A 22,247-nucleotide genomic window follows, 5' to 3' on the forward strand; every position below is an offset into this window, starting at 1 on the left:
GCCAGAAATATTATTATGTAGGCAAAAGGTTATCTGAGCCAATGCAAGCTCAGGTCTAAGAAGCAAAGCAAAAATCAGATCTAACACCTGGAAAGCAAAGGTATCAGACTTTAAGCCCAACAGAAGTCCAAGGCTCTGTTGAACAGCTATGGTATGCTATGGTTCCCTTGCATATTCATGTAGGCTTGGTTAGTTTCTCCTGTTATTATTCTGGCCACAGGTGCTCAGGGTTAACCATCAACCGGCCTATATACCCCTCTGCTCTGCACTCAGTCTTTGCCTATTGTAGGTCAAGCTTGCTTGTTCCTTGGTGCAGTTTCACCCTGGCTCCTGGCTCCCTGCTCCTGACCCCTGTGGGACTTCTTGGTTCTGACGGTTTTGATGCTGTTTTCTGGTACTAACCCGGCCTGTTTGACAATGTCTAGTTCTATCCTTACTGGCTCCTTCCCTGCAGTATATATTTGGCTCCCTTGCCTGGCCCTGTGAGAGTGCCTAGATTCTCGAGAGTGGTGGCACCCAAGTAGCTAAAGGCCAAGCCTGAGGCCAAAGGTGGCCTTGGTAGAAGAGCACCTTAGAGTGGGTTCAGTCTCTCCTCCTGGGGTTTGGGGGTCACCATACATGTATTTTTAACTAATTGCCTGACATGCAACCCATACTCCACCTCAATTTGGTCAGCAAAAAAAGCAATAGAGTCTTTATAGAAACAAAGGAGTACTCCCAGAAGTTAGTTATTGAGGTCAGAGTCTATCAGGAAAATGTAATTTAAGAAGACACCTTTGAACTTAGCACTGGAATCAAAAACCACTCTAGTCTTCCCTGGTTTCTTTGGATGATATACTCCAATTATTGGTAGATACCAGAATTCCTCAGAATCGGTGAGGGTAAGAGCTATCTCTGCTTGATTATTCTCAAATATTTTCCCCCATGAAGGTAAAGAAATGGTATTTCATCTCTGGTTTCCTTTGAAAGCTGTGTCTGAGAGAGGTAAAACATTTTAGGGCTTCCTCTCTGTTGTTTGGTAGGTGTTGCCTCCAAAGTCTAAAAGGTAGAGGTACAACCTAACTGTTGGCATCATTTTAAACTAGTCCCTGCTCCATTATTTCTAAGAAAGGAGCAACAGCATGATTGTTATCAATAGGATTTATGAGAGAGTGAATCAGGTTGGTGTTGTACTGTATTTTTTTTATCAGGAAATGATTGTGGTTGAACGATAGAGGGATGCCCATGACCTCCAGGTCATTAATAAACAAGTTAAAATCAAAGGACCAAGGACTGACCCGTGCGATACTCCCCTAACAACACTGGTCCAATTAGAAACTGTTCCATTTCCCACCACTCTTTATACTCTAATATTCTACATTCACTACTTACATGCGCCTGTGTGATGACAGGCTCATTACAAGGAATTAATTGCACTGCAGAAACATACCCATGAAAATAAGCCCTTAGTAAAGTAGGAGAAATGTTACTTCTATACCAGCTGGAAGGAGATTAACATCTTTCCTTAACGTCAACCTTTCATCCCAAAACCCAAAGCTCCATAGGAATGAGAGGCCTATTGAATGGAAGATATATAAATATATGACTTATGTCATAGAGTCTATCATGGATATCATCATTAAAGTAATTACATTGGGCCAAACAGTAGTGCTTTTGTTGTATGGAGAAGGAAAAGAAAAATTGTCATTAATAGGTTAAATACACATTTCAACAGAGCAACTGCGATCTCCTTTTCTGTTGTTTAAACGTAGTGTAAAAAGATACTTGATTTGACATATACTTCCGAAGAGCAACTCTAATGTCATTGTTTCTCAGGCTGTATACTATGGGATTGAAACATGGGGTTCCAACTGTGTATAGAAGGGACAGCATTTTATTGATATTGAAGTTATGGCCCTTGGATGGTACCATATAAATTATTATTATAGTCCCATAGTACATGCACACAACTATTAAATGGGAGCTGCAAGTGGAGAAGGCTTTGTGTCTTCCTTCAGTAGAGGAGATCCTGAGAATGGCAAGGCCAATGGAAACATAAGTGTAAATTATGAAGCAAAAAGGGAGCAGCATAAAAGGTATGGTCAAAATAATATCTGTTAGTTCCACAGCTTTATAATCTGAGCAGGAAAGTTTAATAAGAGGGGCAAAGTCACAGAAATAATGATCTATAACAAATGGGCCACAGAACTGCAAATTAAATGTTAGAAGACTTATAAGCAAACTCAGTATAAGGGCTAAGCCCCAAGAACAAAGACTCATATAGAGGCAAAGCCTGAAACCCATAATGGAGACATAATGAAGTGGGGAGCAGATGGCCAGATATCGGTCATAGGCCATGGCTGTGAGGAGATAAATTTCTGAACCTCCTGAAACACCATAGAAGTAAAACTGTGTGATACAACCAGTAGCAGATATTGTGCCCCCTCCATTCAGTAATAACCACAAGAAATTTGGAGTAATACTGGTACTGAGCAAAACATCAGCCAGAGACAGCTGGGAGAGAAGGGCGTACATGGGAGATCTCAGGGCTGAGACTGTTATTACCAATATAATTATAAGAAGATTTGCAAATAATGTCACAATATAAATCCAGAGAAACAGAACAAAGAGAAACTCATTGATTATCTGAGAGTTCTGAAATCCCAAGAGAAGGAAAGATATACCTGATGTCTGATTCACCTTAAGCATTGCCTGGAACTGTACAACAGAGAAGTTAGAAGATATACTGTAATGCAGAGTCCAATAACTATGCTCTGTTTAAAGTAGAAACTAAAGCCCTCAGCATTTTCCAGTCAGCTCATTAGATGCCTTCTGTGAAAAGAGTTCGTTAATTTAAAAAGAAAACAAGGACTCTCTCCCCAGCCTGAAATATAAAATCTGGTAACTGGATATTACTTATCTCCACAACCAGGAATCAGCCCCTCCACTCAGCATTTTTCTTTTTATTATTCAAGTCAATGCCTGGTTGTTGGGGTAAGTGTGTCCAAAGCAACCAGATAACAGTTTCGCTCCCAAACTAGAGCCCTACACAACAAAATGTTCCATAGAAAGATGAAAAATACATGATAATTGCAAATCAGCTTTGCAGTAATACAGTAACACTGCCAACAGAATGATCTCCTAATCCCCCCTGTCTGAATGAAGATCTTTGGTTTCCATTATGTGAGAAAGTGACTCCCTAGTGAGTTTCCCTACAGAACAGAGACTTGAAATACAAGGATACAAGACTCTCCAATATTGTATTAAAGACAAAATGTCCACGTTGACTTTCTCTTAAGAGTAGCTCAAAGTAATGTATCAGCATTGCCCCACGTATAGATACATTGGTACTGGGACTGAGATGCAGCTGATCCTGAACCTTTCAGTGACCCAGATTATCATGGAAAGTTTAGTAGAAATGGGAAATCTCACACCTGCCCATTTGAGGGAGCAGAGAAACCAGTAAGAAACAGCAGTGAGTGATACATTTCTCCTGTAATGGGAAGTTGCCTTTGGGGCTTGTTGGGAACTGCAAATGGGAAAGGAAAGAATCCTGTAGGGTGAGCAGTGCCATTCAGCAAAGAGCAGCCATAACTCTATACTGCATGGATAAGGGAAGCCATTTGGCATTACAGAGATGGGGTTTTTATACCTTTGGAAAGGAACATAACAGCCATTCTGTAACTATCCCCTGGGCCGTGTATAACACAGAGACTTATTGGAAGGTCCCTGGGGCATAACCAGAAGCTTGTTATGAAGAGCAAAATGCCAGAAACAATTTATTGCAAGATATTTTTGCACCCCCATCCCACTAAAAGTACTAAATATTTAGATTTTTGTGTACCTATTTGTAATGCACAATTTGTAAGGTCTCTGTGTTTCTGTCAGTTATCTAAATGCCCCAAATACATTAAATAATAGAATAATAAAATAACTTCAAAAATTTTCCTTGGAAAATAAGACTGAGAAAAATAAGAATAAGAACTCTTTTTGTTCCATAGATTTTAAATACTCCAAATAGTTACACCTGGGTTTTTTGAAAATTTGCCTCCGAAAATCCAAGTGACAAAACAGAGGATATTTATCTTTATAAAAGGTAGATTTGTAGCAGCCACACAATGGAGGTACCTACACACACTCTTTTCAATTTGGTATAGTTGCACTCGGCTCCAATCAGTCCTTCTTACCTCCCATTCTAAATCAAGTGCAGTTGCACCTATAGTCTGCAGGAAATCTAGAGCCTCTGCCACCTCTACACCAGGCAGTTCCTGCAGGGTTGCCTCCATGTCCTAAACCAGGGTTCCCCAATCTCTTTTACTTGTGAGCCACCCTTAGATGTAAAAAGTTTTGGAGAGCCACACAAGCATTAAACAAGTTCTTGCCAAATAAGGGCTGCGATTGGCTATTCGGTAGCCCCATGTAGACTAGACTGCAGGAGGCCCTGCTTGGAATAAAATGGTGTCTCTGTGCTTCCAAACCTTGCCTTCAAGCTGGAAATTTAAAAATGGGCACTTACTTTGAGACCACGGGGAGCAACACTTAAGGGGGTGATGAGCAACATGTTGCTTACAAGCCACTCATTGTGTCTAAAAAATGATGCCAACTGGACTAGGAAAACTTAAAGCACAATTGTGTCCCATTTATGGTGAGATGCGAGAGCAATGCTCATAAGTGGCCCCTATTATGATTTACAGTAATTTACTAATGGCAAATCTTTAGTAATTGGACATGATGAGATAATATTTAGAAGAAGCCAAGTGATGAAAGGTTTCCAGGAATATCTCAGCAAGTCCAGTTGCTTTTGATTTACTGTTATTAAATGCTGCATATCATGGGCTGGATATAAGCACAACACCACAAATGAACAGCTTTGAGTCAATCCTCATGAATGTTACATGTAGAAGACTTAAGAAATAGAATGGGTGCAGAATCCATGCCATAATGGTGTGACACATAGACATAAATTGGAATCAAAATACATTGTACATAACAAGACATATCAAATTCTAACCATTCAACCATCTGCTGCTACTAAGTCCTAGGACAGGTACGTTGGGGAAGGCAGTGCTACCTGGGGAAACAAGAGGACATTTTTCATTGCACTGTAAATCTCATTTTCCAGTATCTTTCAATAAGCAAAGAGATTCAGGTCTACAGGATTGCAAATAGGCAACAGCCAAGAAAGAAGAGTATGATCCTATTCTGCAGTAAGAAAAGGGTTACAATTATTATTGATTTTAAAGAAAATATCTAATCACAAACCTAAAGGTGTCACTATGACTTTTATGTTATTTTGTTATCTTGTTAAACAGGCAACTGAAGATAATGAAGATATATAGCATTATGACTGCTTTATCCAGTCACCATCCTGTTAGTGGGCCAATGACACCCTACACAAGTCCAAATGCCCTGGGTGCAGGTTAAATATAGAAAGGGCACCGCTCACACAGGGACTTGATGCAAAAGAAGAAATTTATTAAAAAAATGTTTCGAGTCCGACCAGTGCTCTTCCTCAGGGACAAACCAAAAACCAGGGATAAACCATCAGATTTAAAAGGTTCCCAAGTTGGAAATCACTTGGCCACCTCTTTGAGCTCTATGCCCATCTCAGCTGTCTCAACTTAGCTCCACAGCTAGAACAGCAGCACAGGGTTCCAGTCTGGGTAAAGTGTGCTCTGGAACTGCTTTACTCATAATGAACCCAATGGGACATTGTGCATAGATGTAACCGTTTTAATGTAGGTAATAGCAGCTATGGCTTTAACTGATGCATCAGAGAAATCTTACAGCTTTTGGCTTTGTTTTTCACTAGAAGGTATATGGGCTTGTTACATGAAGACTGGAAAGAGTTGGCAAAGAACTTGGAGCCCGTGGGGCATCCCAGTTAGATGTTTAAAGGGTTAAGCCTCTTAAAAGTGCATAGTGACAGGATCAGGGAATCCTAAAGGATACTATAGGCTATTTATCATGGACAGGAAGGGTTTTAAAGGAAAAGTAACACTAACATTTTTTAAGTGAAAAATCTATTCTACCCTGCACCAATAACTGCCCTATCCTGCACACCCCTTAGTATTTTGAATGCTTTAAAAGAAAATACCTGTTAAAACTTGGCTTCCTGTGGCTTCCTGTCAATTGAACTAAGGAGATACACGAAGGAAGGAGCAGGCATCAACTATGCGACGATTGATTGATCGAGTCTAGCCTGACTCCTTCCTATACAGAAGGAAGGCTAGACTCGATCAATCAGGCATAGAATAGCAGTTCAGCATTCATCAGCTTCTCACAAATTTGTGTGTCACCGACCCTGTGACATCATTTTTTATACCTTTGAATAAACATCATTAGCATAAGTAAATACGTATTATTACCTTTGTAATTTCATTGGTTAACACATTAATATACAGAATAAGACAATTTTATTTATTGGATTAGGTAGTTAAGCGTCACCTGTGGCAAGGCAATATGCCCAGAGAAACAGGACTATATCTTGGCAATTTTCACTTCCCTCTGTACCTAAAGCCGTCGGGCCACATCCTGACCATCAGACATGATATCCTGTTGAGCAGAACATTTGCAGAAACGTTCCAGACATGGAAAGCCATGCCAGGCATATTATTATGTAGCCAAAAGTTTATCTGAGCCAATGCAAGCTCAGGTCTAAGAAGCTGTTACAGTCTGTATGCTTAGGAGCCCGGTAACTGCCCGGAATAACCCCTTAGGTAGGCAGGAGAGCCCTGCCGACCCCGGTGTTCACCGACGCCCTTTTGGGGCCCCGGACTTTCTGCGGCGGGAGAAGCAGGGATCCTATTTACGGCCAAGGTTATTCAACGCGGTACCAAGGGTAAATATGAAATTGGAGTCGTGGTCAGGCAAGGGTCAGTGGCAGGCGGCAATGATCGTAGTAGAAAGTCAGGCAAAGGTCAGTGGCAGGCGGCAAGGATCGTAGTCAAAAGTCAGGCAGGAAGTCAAAAACCAGAGAATCAGATGTAATACAGCTTAGCAAGGCACCAGGAAATCAGGACCAGCTTGGGCAAGGAAAACAAGCAAAGAACCGCTTTTAAGGTTTGAATTTGGCGCCATAGTGACGTCAGTGCGACCGCTGACGTCATCGCGCAGCACCCAGAGAACCTAAAGCTATTGCGCATGTGCGCGCTCGTCGGGATGCGCCGAGAAGAGGTGCGCGCAGGAGCGCGCTGTACAGGGGGAGACCGGGGGGGTAAGAACGCGTGCCGGTCTCCCGGCACTCCTCACAGTACCCCCCCTCTCAGGAGCACCCACTGGGGGCTCCCAAGGTTTCCCGGGAAACTTTTTGTGGAACAGCTTTACCAATCGCGGAGCATGAGTATCCTTAGCTGCCACCCAACATCTCTCCTCAGGACCAAACCCCCTCCAGTGAATAAGGTATTGAATGTTACCTCTAATCTTGCGGGAATCTACAATCTCCTGGACCTCAAATTCTTGACGCCCATCAACCAAAACCGGAGTAGGAGAAGGAGAGGTAGAAGAAAAGGCATTACAAACCACAGGCTTGAGGAGGGAGACATGGAAGGAGTTTGAAATATTCATACTGGGAGGGAGCTCGAGCTTGACACAAACAGGATTGATGACCTCTTTGACTTTGAAAGCACCAATATAACGAGGACCTAACTTAGGACAAGGAACACGAAGCTTGATATTCTTAGAAGACAGCCAGACGGAATCTCCAACTGCGAAACAAGGGGCGGGTCTACGACGTTTATTTGCTGCCTTCTTTTGACGGAGAGATGCTTTTACCAGAGCTTGATGAGCAGATGACCAAACGGACTTGAAGTCGTGAACGGCAGCCTCAGCAGCGGGCACATCCACCTTGAGTACAGAAGGAGGTAGGGACAGAGGATTCCGTCCATAAACACAAGCAAACGGAGAGGAACCTAAGGCTTCATGCTGGAGATTATTATGAGCGAATTCAGCCCAAGGGAGAAGTTCGGCCCAGTTGTCATGGTTTTGCGAAATAAAACAGCGAAGAAACTGCTCGAGGACTTGGTTGGTTCTTTCAGTTTGACCATTACTCTGAGGATGGTATGCAGAAGAAAAATTTAGTCCAATTCCTAACAATTTGCAAAAGGCCCGCCAATAGCGAGAGACAAATTGAACCCCACGATCAGACAATAGATGACGGGAAACCATGGAGTCGGAAAATCTCCTTTATAAAGATACTTGCCAGGAGAACTGCAGACGGGAGCTTCCTTAGAGGAATGAAGTGGGCCATTTTGGAAAATCGATCTACAACTACCAGGATAGTAGTAAACTCTGCCGATCTAGGTAAATCTACAATGAAGTCCATTGATATATCTGTCCAGGGTTGGCTTGGAACAGGCAGTGGATGAAGAAGGCCACAGGGGAGACACCGAGGAATCTTCTGCTGGGCACAGACAGAAAATGCGAAACAAACTGGTAAACATCCTTAACAAGGGAAGGCCACCAGAAGTATCTGGAAATTAGATCAAGTGTCTTTTTAACCCCTGGGTGGCCTGCAATCTTAGAGGAATGACCCCCACCAGAGAATTTGAGAAATTTTACCCGGAGGGACGAAAGTCTTACCAGGTGGGCACACTGGTGTAGCTTCAGTAGCCGGCAAAGCTAAGGATACTGGGGCCACCACTCGGTCAGGGGGAATAATAGAACAAGGGGGAACTGAAGGAGACTCTTCTGGAGACAGGGATCTGGATAGAGCATCAGCTTTGACATTCTTGGAGCCAGGTCTGTAAGAAATAAAGAAGTTAAACCTCGAAAAGAATAACGCCCATCTGGCTTGTCGTGGATTCAGTCTCTTAGCGGAGGAAATATATTCTAGGTTCTTATGGTCAGTAAGAATTGTGACTGGCTGAGAAGCACCTTCTAGGACAGTGCTGTCCAACTTCTACGGTGCCGAGGGCCGGAATTTCTCTAGCATACATGGTGGAGGGCCGCTAATGGAAGCCAGTTTTGACCACTCCCCTTTTTGAAACCACACCCACTTCAAACCACACCTATTTTATCACAATGGTGGTAGCACAGCAAAATCCCAAATGCTTGGTCCTTACTGTGGGGATATCAACCATCATTCATATGTGAAAGAATTATGTCATATTAAGATATACCCTTAAATTCCATATGCCTCCTCCTCCCCTGTGGATAGCCGAGCAACCCCCAGTACATAATTACACACCTTAGGGACCATTTAATGGCTATTCCCAACTGCTAACAAACTCCCACAACAAACCCCTGCTAGGTTCACCTCCCACAAGCAGCATAGGGCAAGCAGAGTATGGCACACACAGGCAGCACTCTGCCTGTCCTATGCTGTCTGTGTGTGCCATACTCTGCCTGTCCTACCCTTCCTGTGTGTGCCATACTCTGCCTGTCCTATGCTGCCTCTGTGTGCCATACTCTGCCTGCCCTACCCTGCCTGTGTGTGCCATACTCTGCCTGCCCTACCCTGCCTGTGTGTGCCATACTCTGCCTGCCCTACCCTGCCTGTGTGTGCCATACTCTGCCTGCCCTACCCTGACTGTGTGTGCCATACTCTGCCTGCCCTACCCTTCCTGTGTGTGCCATACCCTCCCTGACCTATGCTGCCTGTGTGTGCCATACTCTACCTGCCCTATGCTGGCTGTATGTGCCATACTCTGCCTACAGTACCTGAGGTGTGAAGAAGTGAACAATGGGAGTGATTACAGCCTGAGCCTGAGGTGTGAACACTGCAGGGGGGGAACAATGCAGGTATTAAAAGGTGTGAAAAACACAGGGGATTACATTTTTAAACAATACAGAGGGATTACAGCCTGAATCTGAGGTGAGAACTGTAAGGTTTGATATAATATCATATAATCATATATTCATGTAATTATATATTCATATATGCATGTATTTTGATACTTTGATACACTTTGATACTTAGCATATCATACTCCATTTTAGAGATGTATCTCCATTTTGTAACAGCAACCAGCAAGGTTTGAACATCCCATAATAAGCTGTTTTTCCCAAATAGTACCCTTGCACAACTTGCACCTGACAAAACATAAGCCTTGAGAAACAATTTAATCTTATCTGTGCACTAACGCCTTTTCTACTCCTTGTATCCTCCTTTAAATTCCTGTCCCGCATTAGCCATCCTTGAAGGCCATCCTTGTAGATAATGAGGTTCTACTCCATCTTTATTTTATAATGATTCCTTTGTCTTTGCATGTACACGAGTGGTATAAATACTATGATCACGTAAGAATAAACTGGACAAGTTTGAACTTCCATTGGAGCTGTGTCTTTCTTGTCCCCGTATACGCCTTTGTCCTGGTAGGAGGGCTCCCACGGATTACTAAATCTAAGATCGGCGGTCAGGGACCTTACAGTTATGGTACCAGGAGTGGGGTGTCGTCAGCTGGAAGGGTGAGTATAACTCTATTCATTTTGAGTTTTACTCTGTCTGGCTACGGCACCGCCATATCCATATTTTTGGCAGCAACATCGGAGTCTGCCTATAAGTGATTTATTGCGCTGCTGAGAGCGCAAGGTTTTTTGTGTGCGCTGTAGGAGCGCAGGATTTACAGAGGTAAATTTATAGTCTGCTGTGGTAGCAGGAGGTTGGCCGCTCAAAGTTGTTCATATTTGACTGGGAGCCTCCTGAAGGGATTTTCTTATTTTTCTCTATCTGCCAATATTGTACTGTAATATATATAAATGTTCACATAAACACGCAGGGCATTAAGACTGATCGCATATCGTTGTGGGTATTGTTGGGACCTTGATCTCAGTTCAGCCCCGACGACTTTGCTTTGCCAAGCGTGCTTATATTTTTTGATCTTTGGAAATTAACGGCATTAAGAGTTAATTGTGCGAAGTAGCCAAAGGTTATAAGGAGCTTTTGGGTAAACATAAAGATAAGCCTCTAAAGGTAGGCACAGGTCTGTTGTTGTGATACTGTTGGATGAATTACTGTTTGTCTGTGTTGTGTCTTTGTTATTGTCTTTAGAAGTAAATGTTATATTTTAAACCGGTTATCTAAAATTTATTGCAACATTAAGGAATACCTCTGAATGAGCTAATAAGGTTTTTGCTTTTACGGAATTGTTGCAATTAAGTTTCATTATAAGGAGTTGAAAATAAATGAAATAACATTTCTAAGAAATTATCACTACACATTCATGATAAACTTGCAAGGAATACTGAACCTGGTATCAGTATGATTCTTTCGGTGTGCACCCACACGCTTTGCTGAACTAATTTGAACAGGAATAAATACCGTGAGGACTGATTATGTCTTTAAAAAAAAAAATTTAAGCCCAATGTGAGACTGCAGGTTTTGTCTGTCTTTAAGCCAAATATAAGGGTTCCGGACAGTTGACACGGAAGGGACGGAGACTGATCACCTCCGGGACATGGTGGGAACTTAGATTATAGTTTCTTTACCGTGTCATCCCCATATCCTATTGTGAATTAGTCCATAGCCCAAAGTGGCTTCCTGGCAGCCAGCAAAGACAGGTTCCTCTTGCCTGCAGTCTATTAACTGAACCTGCACATTGGTATTTATGGCCTGATTTATGTTTCTTGTTTCTATGTATTCTTGTGTCTCCCTGTAATTGGTCTCTGTTAACCGTCCGTCTGAAGTTGTGCCTGTGAAGGTCAGTAACAGGATTCTTATGTGCAGGCATAAGAGGGGTTAATAGCTACATTCCAGCTGAGCACTGTGCATGCTGGAGTGGGGGTAATTACACTGGATTGTGTGTGGAATATCTTAGCTTTGGTGGGTTAACCTAGTACAGTGTACAGGGAAGATATGTCGTGTAATAATTGCGTATGTGGACTTCTGTTTGGGATTACAGAAGGGGGGTGGCAACTAGCTAATATTACGGAAGGGGGGGTATCCTGAAGTTTACCTGGGTAGGAAACGTGTAATGCCCAGTGTTCCGGACATTCTGTGTTACCGGCTTAATGTCCATTTCCCTATGGGACAAGAAAATTTAGGGAAAAGTATAATACAGATTTGGGAAAATGCTATTTCCAGCGGATACTCACCCGTGGAGTGTGCTTGCCACCCTAAGGAAGGGATGTTAGAGTGTGAGCAAGATGAACAAAACCGAGTCAGAAATTTATTGGCAAATTGCCGGTAGCTCTGTTCAGTGTTAGATACCGACTAAGGGGGGGCTGTAAACTGTCGCCTTCAAAATTTTGTTTCAGTCAGCTCCCAGATTAAGGTGTTACTTTCCCCAACAGCTGCAATTACACTCTGATGTTTTAACTAATTTTGTATCTCAATTAATTTGTGAACTAACTAAAGTGCATGGTTAGGTGTTCTCTTTTGTTCCAGATCCAACCTTCACTGAGGGAACTGCAGCTCGAGGACTAAATGATACTAAAGAAATTCGTTTGGAACTACACCTCCCACTACAAAAGATCCCAGTTCTGGAAGGAACACTTGCATCCGTGCAATAATAACTTATATCCTTTTCTGTATTACACAGTTCTGATACATTCCTCTAATACATAGCCTCATGCCTTATTTATCTTAGACAAATGTGTCAGGGTTAATGCATGTAGAAATGGAAGGATTATGGTTTAATAGACAGTCTATGGCAGTTGTATTAGCCTGTAAACAAGAAGGTTTCAGAGAATATTAGAGGACATATGGCACCATTGTATTAGTGATCAAATTAACCTGCCGTGTGGGCTATTTTCCAAAATCCATGTAGGATGTGTGTCTTGTACCCCCTACAAAACATTCTTAAAGACCCACACACCTGCTTATCAAAAACAGTATCCCTGGTATCAAGAGAAGATATACGGGCCATCAACAGACTCATGCACCCTATGGCGACACGTTGTAACAGACATTAACCCCTTACTTACCTCTACACCTTCAGACTCAACATACTACAGTGTCATAAATTTAGGGAATGCATACCATTCTATATCAGTAAGTGAGAAGACAAGGCCCTTGTTTGCCTTCACGTGCGATCGGCGTCAATCACCTTTGCGCAATTAGCAATGAAGTACGCCGCTAACAGCGTGATTTATGGGTATGTACTCCGCGAATCTCTAAAGGGCTGGGGATATCAGTCAGGGTCAACTCCCCTGCAATATGTTGATGATTTATTGTTGTGTAGTGCAGACCGAGAAAGTTGTGAAAGAGACACTATTTCACTGCTGAATTACCTATGTGAGGAGGGGCACAAGGTATCATTAAAAAGGTGCAGTATTGCAAACCATCTGTACAGTACTTGGGTTTCTTGCTATCACAGGGGCATAGACTAATAAACCCACAGAGAATCCAGGCAATCTCAGCCATAGAAAGCCACAAACTAAGGAACAATTGCTCACGTTCTTGGGCACGGTTGGTTTTTGCAGACAATGGATTCCAGACTGTTCATATTTTGAAAGCGTCTTAAGGAGCATACTTAAAGACTCTGAATCTGACAATTTGCAATGGACTGAAACTGGCACAAATGCATTTAAAGCTTTACTGGGGGTATTGGCATCTGCACCTATACTCAGTCTGCCTAACTATAATCTGCCTTTGTGTTGTACTGCAGGAAATTGTAAGACCATGGTTGCAGGCTTAGCCCAGATTTACGGAAACAGTTAAAGACCCATAGCATACTTCTTTAAGGTGCTACCGCTCATTGCGCAAGGCATATCTGCCTACCTGTGGGTGCTAGCAGCTTGCGCGGTAGCTGTTGAGTCTTCTATTGCTAATACCTTATTCTATCCTACAACTTTCTATACTTTACAAGTGTTGATGGTAAGCCTATGGCGCATGCTATTTATATAGAAGAATTGTGACAAGCCCTTATGCTTCCACACACCCTAGTGGTAGTTAAGGGCCGTGGGCACTCTACCGCCGGTGGCTGCCCACCCAATTGACCCCCCTGCGCAGCCCCCACCTGATATTACTGCATTATGTGTGCCACCATCTCTGCCACATGGTTTGCTCTTATATGAGCTACAGTTATATGATAATATGTTGACCATCGACAATAATGGTCTCTGGTCAAAAGGAGGGATGATAGGTCTCCAGAAATATGCAGCACCACTGTTCATTATGTAGTTCACGGTGCATATAAACAGGAAAGTCACAGCAAGTGAAACATTGAAACTGGAGGGTATCAATACCCCTTTGTCATAGTAGACAGGTTCAGTAGGTAAATGGGAGCAAAAAAAAAAAATTCCATTTGAAATCTTAATGGGTAAGCCTTTTCCCACTCCGTGGACAAGGACTCCCTTAGATCACTATACCAGGCGATTTGGATCAGATACGGGAACAATATGTAACTGAATTGATAAAGGTTTTGAATAGTCACAACAATGATGTTTATCTCTCTTTTCACAGAAACCTACACATCCATATTAACCAGGAGACATTGTGCGAGACTCCATCCAAAGAAAGGGGGAACCACCCCATACGGAGATCTCACGACCGTGATAGACATCACCAGAACCGCAGTCCTGACATCTGACAGCAATCAATGGATACACAAAATGCACCTAAAGAGGGCCCCCACCCCGTGAGGATTACTCCACAGGATACACCATCCTCAGATGACAATGGCGACCCCCCCCCCTTGAGGCCCTACCCAGTCCTCGCCCAAGGAAACGGCGATCGAGTCTGAAAATCTACCTCATCATTTTCCTCAGCAAAATTCTTGTTTTAGCAGGATTTGTCTACTTTATCATTTTCCTTAGCACCATGTGTGCACATCACCATGAGGAGTTACCCTGTTTGTGTGGACAGTCTCCGGACCGCCCCAACAGGAACATAACAGTAGACAAGAGAGCATTAGACATACGTGATGACAATTGTGGGAATACATGGCACGGATTGTTCTCAACACTAGTTACAGGTGTTTAAAGGATGTCACTAGTGCAACTGAACTGATTGAGACTTGTTTTGTAGCTGTTGCTACTCCCACCATTGTGCTTACTGACATTTTCCATGCTAAAAATAACTCTGAAGTGCAAGATTCTGATATTGAAACACATGTCTTTGTAAATGCTTATGTTACAGATCAAAATGCTACTAGACGCATGCGAAAGAATTTTGCTTCCATAGTTACTCACAATGTAACTGCAAGTGACATATGCTATAACATGACTTGTAATGTTAGCGACATCCCTGTGTGCATTCAGGCACGTGTGACTAAGAGTACTGACCCGCACCCAGTGTGCAGTAGGATGACTTCTCAATGCATCAATATCACCACAACTATGTCATGTAATCATACCATCCTGGCACCTAGTTTAGCTAAGCATGTGCCAATGCCCAGAGGTTGGTTCTGCTCTTGTAGGAACAACTCGTTTAATTACATTCCAGCTAATATTTCTGGTGGACCCTGTGCATTAACTAGACTTAGTTTAGCTGTTCATACAGCCCACCCCAGACAGCCCACCCAGGCCCAGCGCCCTAATAGAGGCACAGATTATGAATACATACCTAGGATTGTAAGACACTTAATGTCTAAGTCTGAAATAATAGCACTAGGATTCTCACTGGTAGGAGTACCAGGATTGACTGTATATCAGGGTAAACAAATTAATGAAATCGCTTGCATCATAGTTAAGAGCATTAATGCTGCCAGCACTGCAATTGCAAATCTATTGCCTGACATAGGAGACGCTAGAAAAGCTGTACTACAAAATCGTGCAGCGATCGATTATTTGTTTTTCAAGCATAATCTTGGTTGTGAATACTTTGAAGGCTTATTCTGCTTTAATTTTGTCGTTATTATTATCATTTGTTTGATTATCATTCAATGTGTGTCTTCACTAATCCACATGTGTTGTTCATGTTATAATGATATAACTTTATGTGTTATCACTTCGTGATAAAAGGGAGGGTACCTAAAATTCTCCCTCCATAGATTTTATCTTCAATATGTTATCACTTCGTGATAAAAGGAGGGATTGTAAGGTTTGATATAATATCATATAATCATATATTCATGTAATTATATATTCATATATGCATGTATTTTGATACTTTGATACACTTTGATACTTAGCATATCATACTCCATTTTAGAGATGTATCTCCATTTTGTAACAGCAACCAGCAAGGTTTGAACATCCCATAATAAGCTGTTTTTCCCAAATAGTACCCTTGCACAACTTGCACCTGACAAAACATAAGCCTTGAGAAACAATTTAATCTTATCTGTGCACTAACGCCTTTTCTACTCCTTGTATCCTCCTTTAAATTCCTGTCCCGCATTAGCCATCCTTGAAGGCCATCCTTGTAGATAATGAGGTTCTACTCCATCTTTATTTTATAATGATTCCTTTGTCTTTGCATGTACACGAGTGGTATAAATACTATGATCACGTAAGAATAAACTGGACAAGTTTGAACTTCCATTGGAGCTGTGTCTTTCTTGTCCCCGTATACGCCTTTGTCCTGGTAGGAGGGCTCCCACGGATTACTAAATCTAAGATCGGCGGTCAGGGACCTTACAAGAACCATGCAGGGGGCCAGTTAATCTCAGTACTGATACCATTCAATGCTTACTCAAAGGTAAGCCATCAAAGCAGCCAGACAGGTGGGGGGCCACACAGAGGGGGGTCAGTTGGACAGCACTGTTCTAGGAGATGACGCCATGCCTCCAAAGCTAGCTTAATGGCCAATAGTTCACGGTTGCCAATATCGTAATTTCTCTCGGCGGATGATAACTTCCGGGAGAAAAAGGCACAGGGGTGAAGAGGGCCTTGGAAACCCACTCGCTGGGATAAAATAGCACCTACCCCAGTATCAGAGGTGTCAACCTCCAAGGTGAACGGCCGCGAAGTATCCGAATGGATCAGAACCGGAGCAGAGACAAAAGCCGACTTTAGAGATGCAAAGGCCTTCTGGGCCACAGGAGACCAAAGTGACTTGGAGTCCTTACGAGTGAGGGCAGTGATGGGAGCAACGATCTGGGAAAAATTTCTTATAAACCTTCTGTAGAAGTTGGCAAAGCCTAAAAAATGTTGAATGGCTTTTAGGCCTACAGGGGTAGGCCACTCAGTCACTGCAGAAACCTTGGCAGGATCCATCTCAAAACCAGAGGAAGAGACAATATACCCAAGGAAGGAAATCTTAGACTTATGGAACTCGCACTTTTCCATCTTAGCGTAGAGATTATTCAATCTGAGACGTTGAAGCACAGATTTGACTTGAGGAATGTGTTCCGACCATGAAGAAGAGAACACCAGGATGTCATCGAGGTAAACCATGACGAGATACTCATAGTGGCCATCACGGGTATTAAATGCAGTTTTCCACTCATCCCCCTGGCGGATGCGGATCAGGTTGTAAGCACCTCGCAGATCAAGTTTAGAGAAAACCTTTGCGTCTTTTAATCTGTCAAAGAGCTCAGGAATTAAGGGGAGTGGATAACGGTTTTTGACAGTGATCTTGTTAAGACCCCGGTAGTCGATGCATGGTCTGAGACTCCCATCCTTCTTTTGGACGAAGAAAAAGCCAGCGCCCGCAGGAGAACTGGATTTCCTGATGAAGCCCCTGGAGAGATTCTCCTGGATATATTCCTTCATGGCCTGAGTTTCCGGGACAGATAATGGATACGTTCTGCCCCTCGGAGGCATAGTGCCAGGGATCAGTTCAACAGGGCAATCATAAGGCCTATGTGGAGGGAGAGTCTCAGCATTCTTTTTCTCGAAGACATCACGGAAGCTATCATAGCATTTAGGCAAAGGAGAAGGGTCTGGCATGACGGATGAGACATGGAGTGGCACGACGGGAGCTGGCAAACACTTAGAACGGCAGGAGGAACCCCAAGCAGTTAGATCACCGGTGGCCCAATTGATAGTAGGATTGTGTAGTCTGAGCCACGGAAGACCAAGGATAAGTGGGGTATTAGGACACTCAATAATTAGGAAAGAAATTTCTTCAGAGTGTAACCAACCCACTTGAAGTTGCAACAGCTCAGTGGAGGAAGTTAATAACCCAGGAGACACCGGGCGACCATCAACCGCTTGAGCAGAGAGTGGCACCTGGAGAGACACAACAGGAAAGCGAGACTTCTTGACGAAGGAAGAATCAATGTTTCCTGCTGCCCCGGAGTCCAGAAATGCTTGACACAGGAAAGACTCAGCACCATAAGACAGAGTAGCAGGGACGAAGATTCTAGTAGCTTGAGCATCAGGGAGTGAAACGATTCTGCCTAGGGGAGACTCCCCACTCGAACCTAGGCGGGTGCATTTCCCTGACGTTGTGGCTTTACGGGACAGGCTTTGAGCAGATGACCACTTTGACCGCAATAGAAGCAGAGTCCGGCAGATCTTCTTCGGGTTCTCTCCTCTGGAGACAAAGAGTGGCCCCTAGTTGCATGGGCTCCTCAGCCAGAAGACTTGGGGTAGACGAAGATTCAGGAAGCAGCACGGAAGAAACTGGTGATCTGCAGACCCGTGACTTCTGGGACTGTCTCTCCTTGATCCTGGAGTCAATGCGAATGACGAGAGACACCAACTGCTCAAACTGTGTGGGCAAATCTCTAGCGGCCAATTCATCCTTGATGCCTTCATTCAGACCTTGCCAGAAGGCTGCGACTAGGGCATCATTGTTCCAAGCAACCTCGGCCGCCAAGGTATGGAAGTCAATGGCGTATTCAGCAGCAGACAAAGTGCCCTGAGTTATCTTTAGAAGGTGGGTAGAGGCATTGATCTTTCGGCCAGGGGCGAAATGTAGCAATAAAAGCCGAGGAGTTGTGGACTAAAGGGTCGTCTCGTTCCCACAGAGGTGATGCCCAGGCCAGTGCTTTACCCTGGAGCAATGCAATGATGTATGCCACCTTGGATTTCTCAGAGGGGAACCTGAGGGGAGACAGTTCAAACTGAATGAGGCACTGGTTCAAGAAACCACGGCAAACCTCAGGATCCCCTGCGTAGCGCATAGGAGCAGGAATCTTAGGCTCGGAGTGCTGTACCACAGCCGAGGGTGCGACAGAGACAGGAACCTGTGGAGGCGAAGCAGAACCACCTTGCGCTCCTTGGAGGGAATCCAGACGGGTGGCGAAGTGCTGGAGAGACTGGGAGAGATGAGCCTGTTGAGCCTCTTGAAATTCCAAGCGCTTGAGGAGTGCTTCCAGGACATTCTCCAGGGAACCAGTAGGGGCAGCGTGAGAGGGCTCCATGTAGGCCCAAGCCAACTGTTACAGTCTGTATGCTTAGGAGCCCGGTAACTGCCCGGAATAACCCCTTAGGTAGGCAGGAGAGCCCTGCCGACCCCGGTGTTAACCGACGCCCTTTTGGGGCCCCGGACTTTCTGCGGCGGGAGAAGCAGGGATCCTACTTACGGCCAAGGTTATTCAACGCGGTACCAAGGGTAAAGATGAAATCGGAGTCATGGTCAGGCAAGGGTCAGTGGCAGGCGGCAAGGATCGTAGTAGAAAGTCAGGCAAAGGTCAGTGGCAGGCAGCAAGGATCGTAGTCAAAAGTCAGGCAGGAAGACAAAAACCAGAGAATCAGATGTAATACAGCTTAGCAAGGCACCAGGAAATCAGGACCAGCTTGGGCAAGGAAAACAAGCAAAGAACCACTTTTAAGATTTGAATTTGGCGCCATAGTGACGTCAGCGCGTCCGCTGACGTCATCGCACAGCGCCCAGAGAACCTAAAGCTATTGCGCATGCGCGCGCGCGCCCCTTGCCATTGCGCGTCGGGATGCGCCGAGGAGAGGTGCGCGCAGGAGCGCGCTGTACAGGGGGAGACCGGGGACCGGCGCGCCTGAAGGTAAGAACGCGCGCCGGTCTCCCGGCACTCCTCACAGAAGCAAGAAGTATTTTTAACTAATTGCCCGACATGCAACCCATACTCCACCTTAATTTGGTCAGCAAAAAAAGCAATAGAGTCTTTATGGAAACAAAGGAGTACTCCCAGAAGTTAGTTATTGAGGTCAGAGTCTATCAGGAGAATGTAATTTAGAAAAACATCTTTGAACTTAGCACTGGAATCAAAAACCACTCTAGTCTTCCCTGGTTTCTTTGGATGATATACTCCAAATATTGGTAGAAACCAGAATTCCTCAGAATCAGTGAGGGTAAGAGCTATCTCTGCTTGATTATTCTCAAATATTTTCCCCATGAAGGTAAAGAAATGGTATTTCATCTCTGTTTCCTTTGAAAGCTGTGTCTGAGAGAGGTAAAACAGAGGTACAACCCAACTGTTGGCATCATTTTAAACTAGTCCCTGCTTCATTATTTCTAAGAAAGGAGCATAAACATGATTGTTATCAATAGGATTTATGAGAGAGTGAATCAGGTTGGTGTATTTTTTTATCAGGAAATGATTGTGGTTGGACGATAGAGGGATGTCCATGACCTCCAGGTCATTAATAAACAAGTTAAAAGCAAAGGACCAAGGACTGACCCCTGCGGTACCCACTAACCGCACTGGTCCATTTCCCACCACTCTTTATACTCTAATATTCTACATTCACTACATATTTGCGCCTGTGTGACGACAGGCTCATTACAAGGAATTAATTGCACTGCAGAAAAATGCAGGGTGAAATGCCTGTGAAAATAAGCCCTTAGTAAAGTAGGAGAAATGTTAGTTCTATACCAGCTGGAAGGAGATTCACATCTTTCCTTAATGTCAACCTTTCATCCCAAAACCTGAAGCTCCATAGGAATGAGAGGCCTATTGAATGGAAGATATATAAATATATGACTTATGTCATAGAGTCTATCATGGATATCATCATTACAGTAATTACATTGGGCCAAACAGTAGTGCTTTTGTTGTATGGAGAAGGGAAAGAAAAATTGTCATTAATAGGTTAAATACACATTTCAACAGAGCAACTGCAATCTCCTTTTCTGTTGTTTAAACGTAGTGTAAAAAGATACTTGATTTGACATATACTTCCGAAGAGCAACTCTAATGTCATTGTTTCTCAGGCTGTATACTATGGGATTGAAACATGGGGTTCCAACTGTGTATAGAAGGGACAGTATTTTCTTTATATTGAAGTTATGGCCCTTGGATGGTACCATATAAACTATTATCACAGTTCCACAGTACATGCACACAACTATTAAATGGGAGCTGCAAGTGGAGAAGGCTTTGTGTCTTCCTTCAGTAGAGGAGATCCTGAGAATGGCAAGGCCAATGGCAACATAAGTGTAAATGATGAAGCAAAAAGGGAGCAGCATAAAAGGTATGAACAAAATAATATCTGTTAGTTCCACAGCTTTATAATCTGTGCAGGAAAGATTAATAAGAGGGGCAAAGTCACAGAAATAATGATCTATAACAAATGGGCCACAGAATTGCAAATTAAACGTTAGAAGACTTATAAGCACACTCAACATAATTGCTAAGCCCCAAGAACAAAGACTCATATAGAGGCAAAGCCTGAAACCCATAATGGAGACATAATGAAGTGGGGAGCAGATGGCCAGATATCGGTCATAGGCCATGGCTGTGAGGAGATAGAATTCTGAAGATGCAGAAACACAATAGAAGTAAAACTGTGTGATACAACCAATAGCAGATATTGTGCCCCCTCCATTCAGTAATAACCGCAAGAAATTTGGAGTAATATTGGTACTGAGCAAAACATCAGCCAGAGACAGCTGGGAGAGAAGGGCGTACATGGGAGATCTCAGGGCTGAGACTGTTATTACCAATATAATTATAAGAAGATTTCCAAATAATGTCACAATATAAATCCAGAGAAATGGAACAAAGAGAAACTCATTGATTATCTGAGAGTTCTGAAATCCCAAGAGAAGGAAAGATATACCTGATGTCTGATTCACCTTATCCATTGCCTGGAACCGTACAACAGAGAAGTTAGAAGATATACTGTATTGCAGATAGAGTCCAATATCGATGATCTGTTTGATGTAGAACTAAAGCTCCCAGAATATCCCAGTCAGCTCATTAGATGCCTTCTGTGAAAATAGTTTGTTAATTTGAAAATGACCTGTTTGTATGATATACACAGGGAGTCTCTCCCCAGCCTGAAATATGAAATCTGGTAACTGGATATTACTTATCTCCACAACCAGGAATCAGCCCCTCCACTCAGCATTTTTCTTTTTATTATTCAAGTCAATGCCTGGTTGTTAGGGTAAGTGTGTCCAAAGCAACCAGATTACAGTTTCGCTCCCAAACTAGAGCCCTACACAACAAAATGTTCCATAGAAAGATGATGATTACATAATAATTGCAAATTAGCTTTGCAGTAATACAATAACACTGCCAACAGAATGATCTCCTAATCCCCCCCGTCTGAATGAAGATCTGTGGTTTCCTTTA

The 22,247-nt window shown here is 43.3% G+C and overlaps 1 protein-coding gene across 1 annotated transcript; it reads right to left on the reverse strand.

Moving 5' to 3' along the window:
* Positions 1-1,707: 1,707 nt before the first annotated feature.
* On the reverse strand, positions 1,708-4,265 carry LOC116409648 (olfactory receptor 10A7-like). The gene is made up of 2 exons (XM_031898376.1): positions 4,167-4,265; positions 1,708-2,493 (listed from the first exon to the last, which is right to left on the reverse strand). The coding sequence occupies exons 1-2, from the start codon at positions 4,263-4,265 to the stop codon at positions 1,708-1,710; spliced, it is 885 nt and encodes a 294-aa protein (XP_031754236.1).
* Positions 4,266-22,247: the final 17,982 nt, after the last annotated feature.

This window comes from Xenopus tropicalis, chromosome 3 (assembly GCF_000004195.4).
Source record: "Xenopus tropicalis strain Nigerian chromosome 3, UCB_Xtro_10.0, whole genome shotgun sequence".
In the NCBI taxonomy this organism is placed as follows: domain Eukaryota; kingdom Metazoa; phylum Chordata; class Amphibia; order Anura; family Pipidae; genus Xenopus; species Xenopus tropicalis.

What these genes read in the sequence shown, in the direction of transcription:
- LOC116409648 (XM_031898376.1), bottom strand. Translation starts at nt 4,265, where the DNA reads ATGGAGGCAACCCTGCAGGAACTGCCTGGTGTAGAGGTGGCAGAGGCT. An exon ending in CACTTGATTTAGAATGGGAG is followed by an intron (nt 2,494 to 4,166) that starts GTAAGAAGGACT and finishes CTTCTCTCCCAG; the next exon opens with CTGTCTCTGGCTGATGTTTT.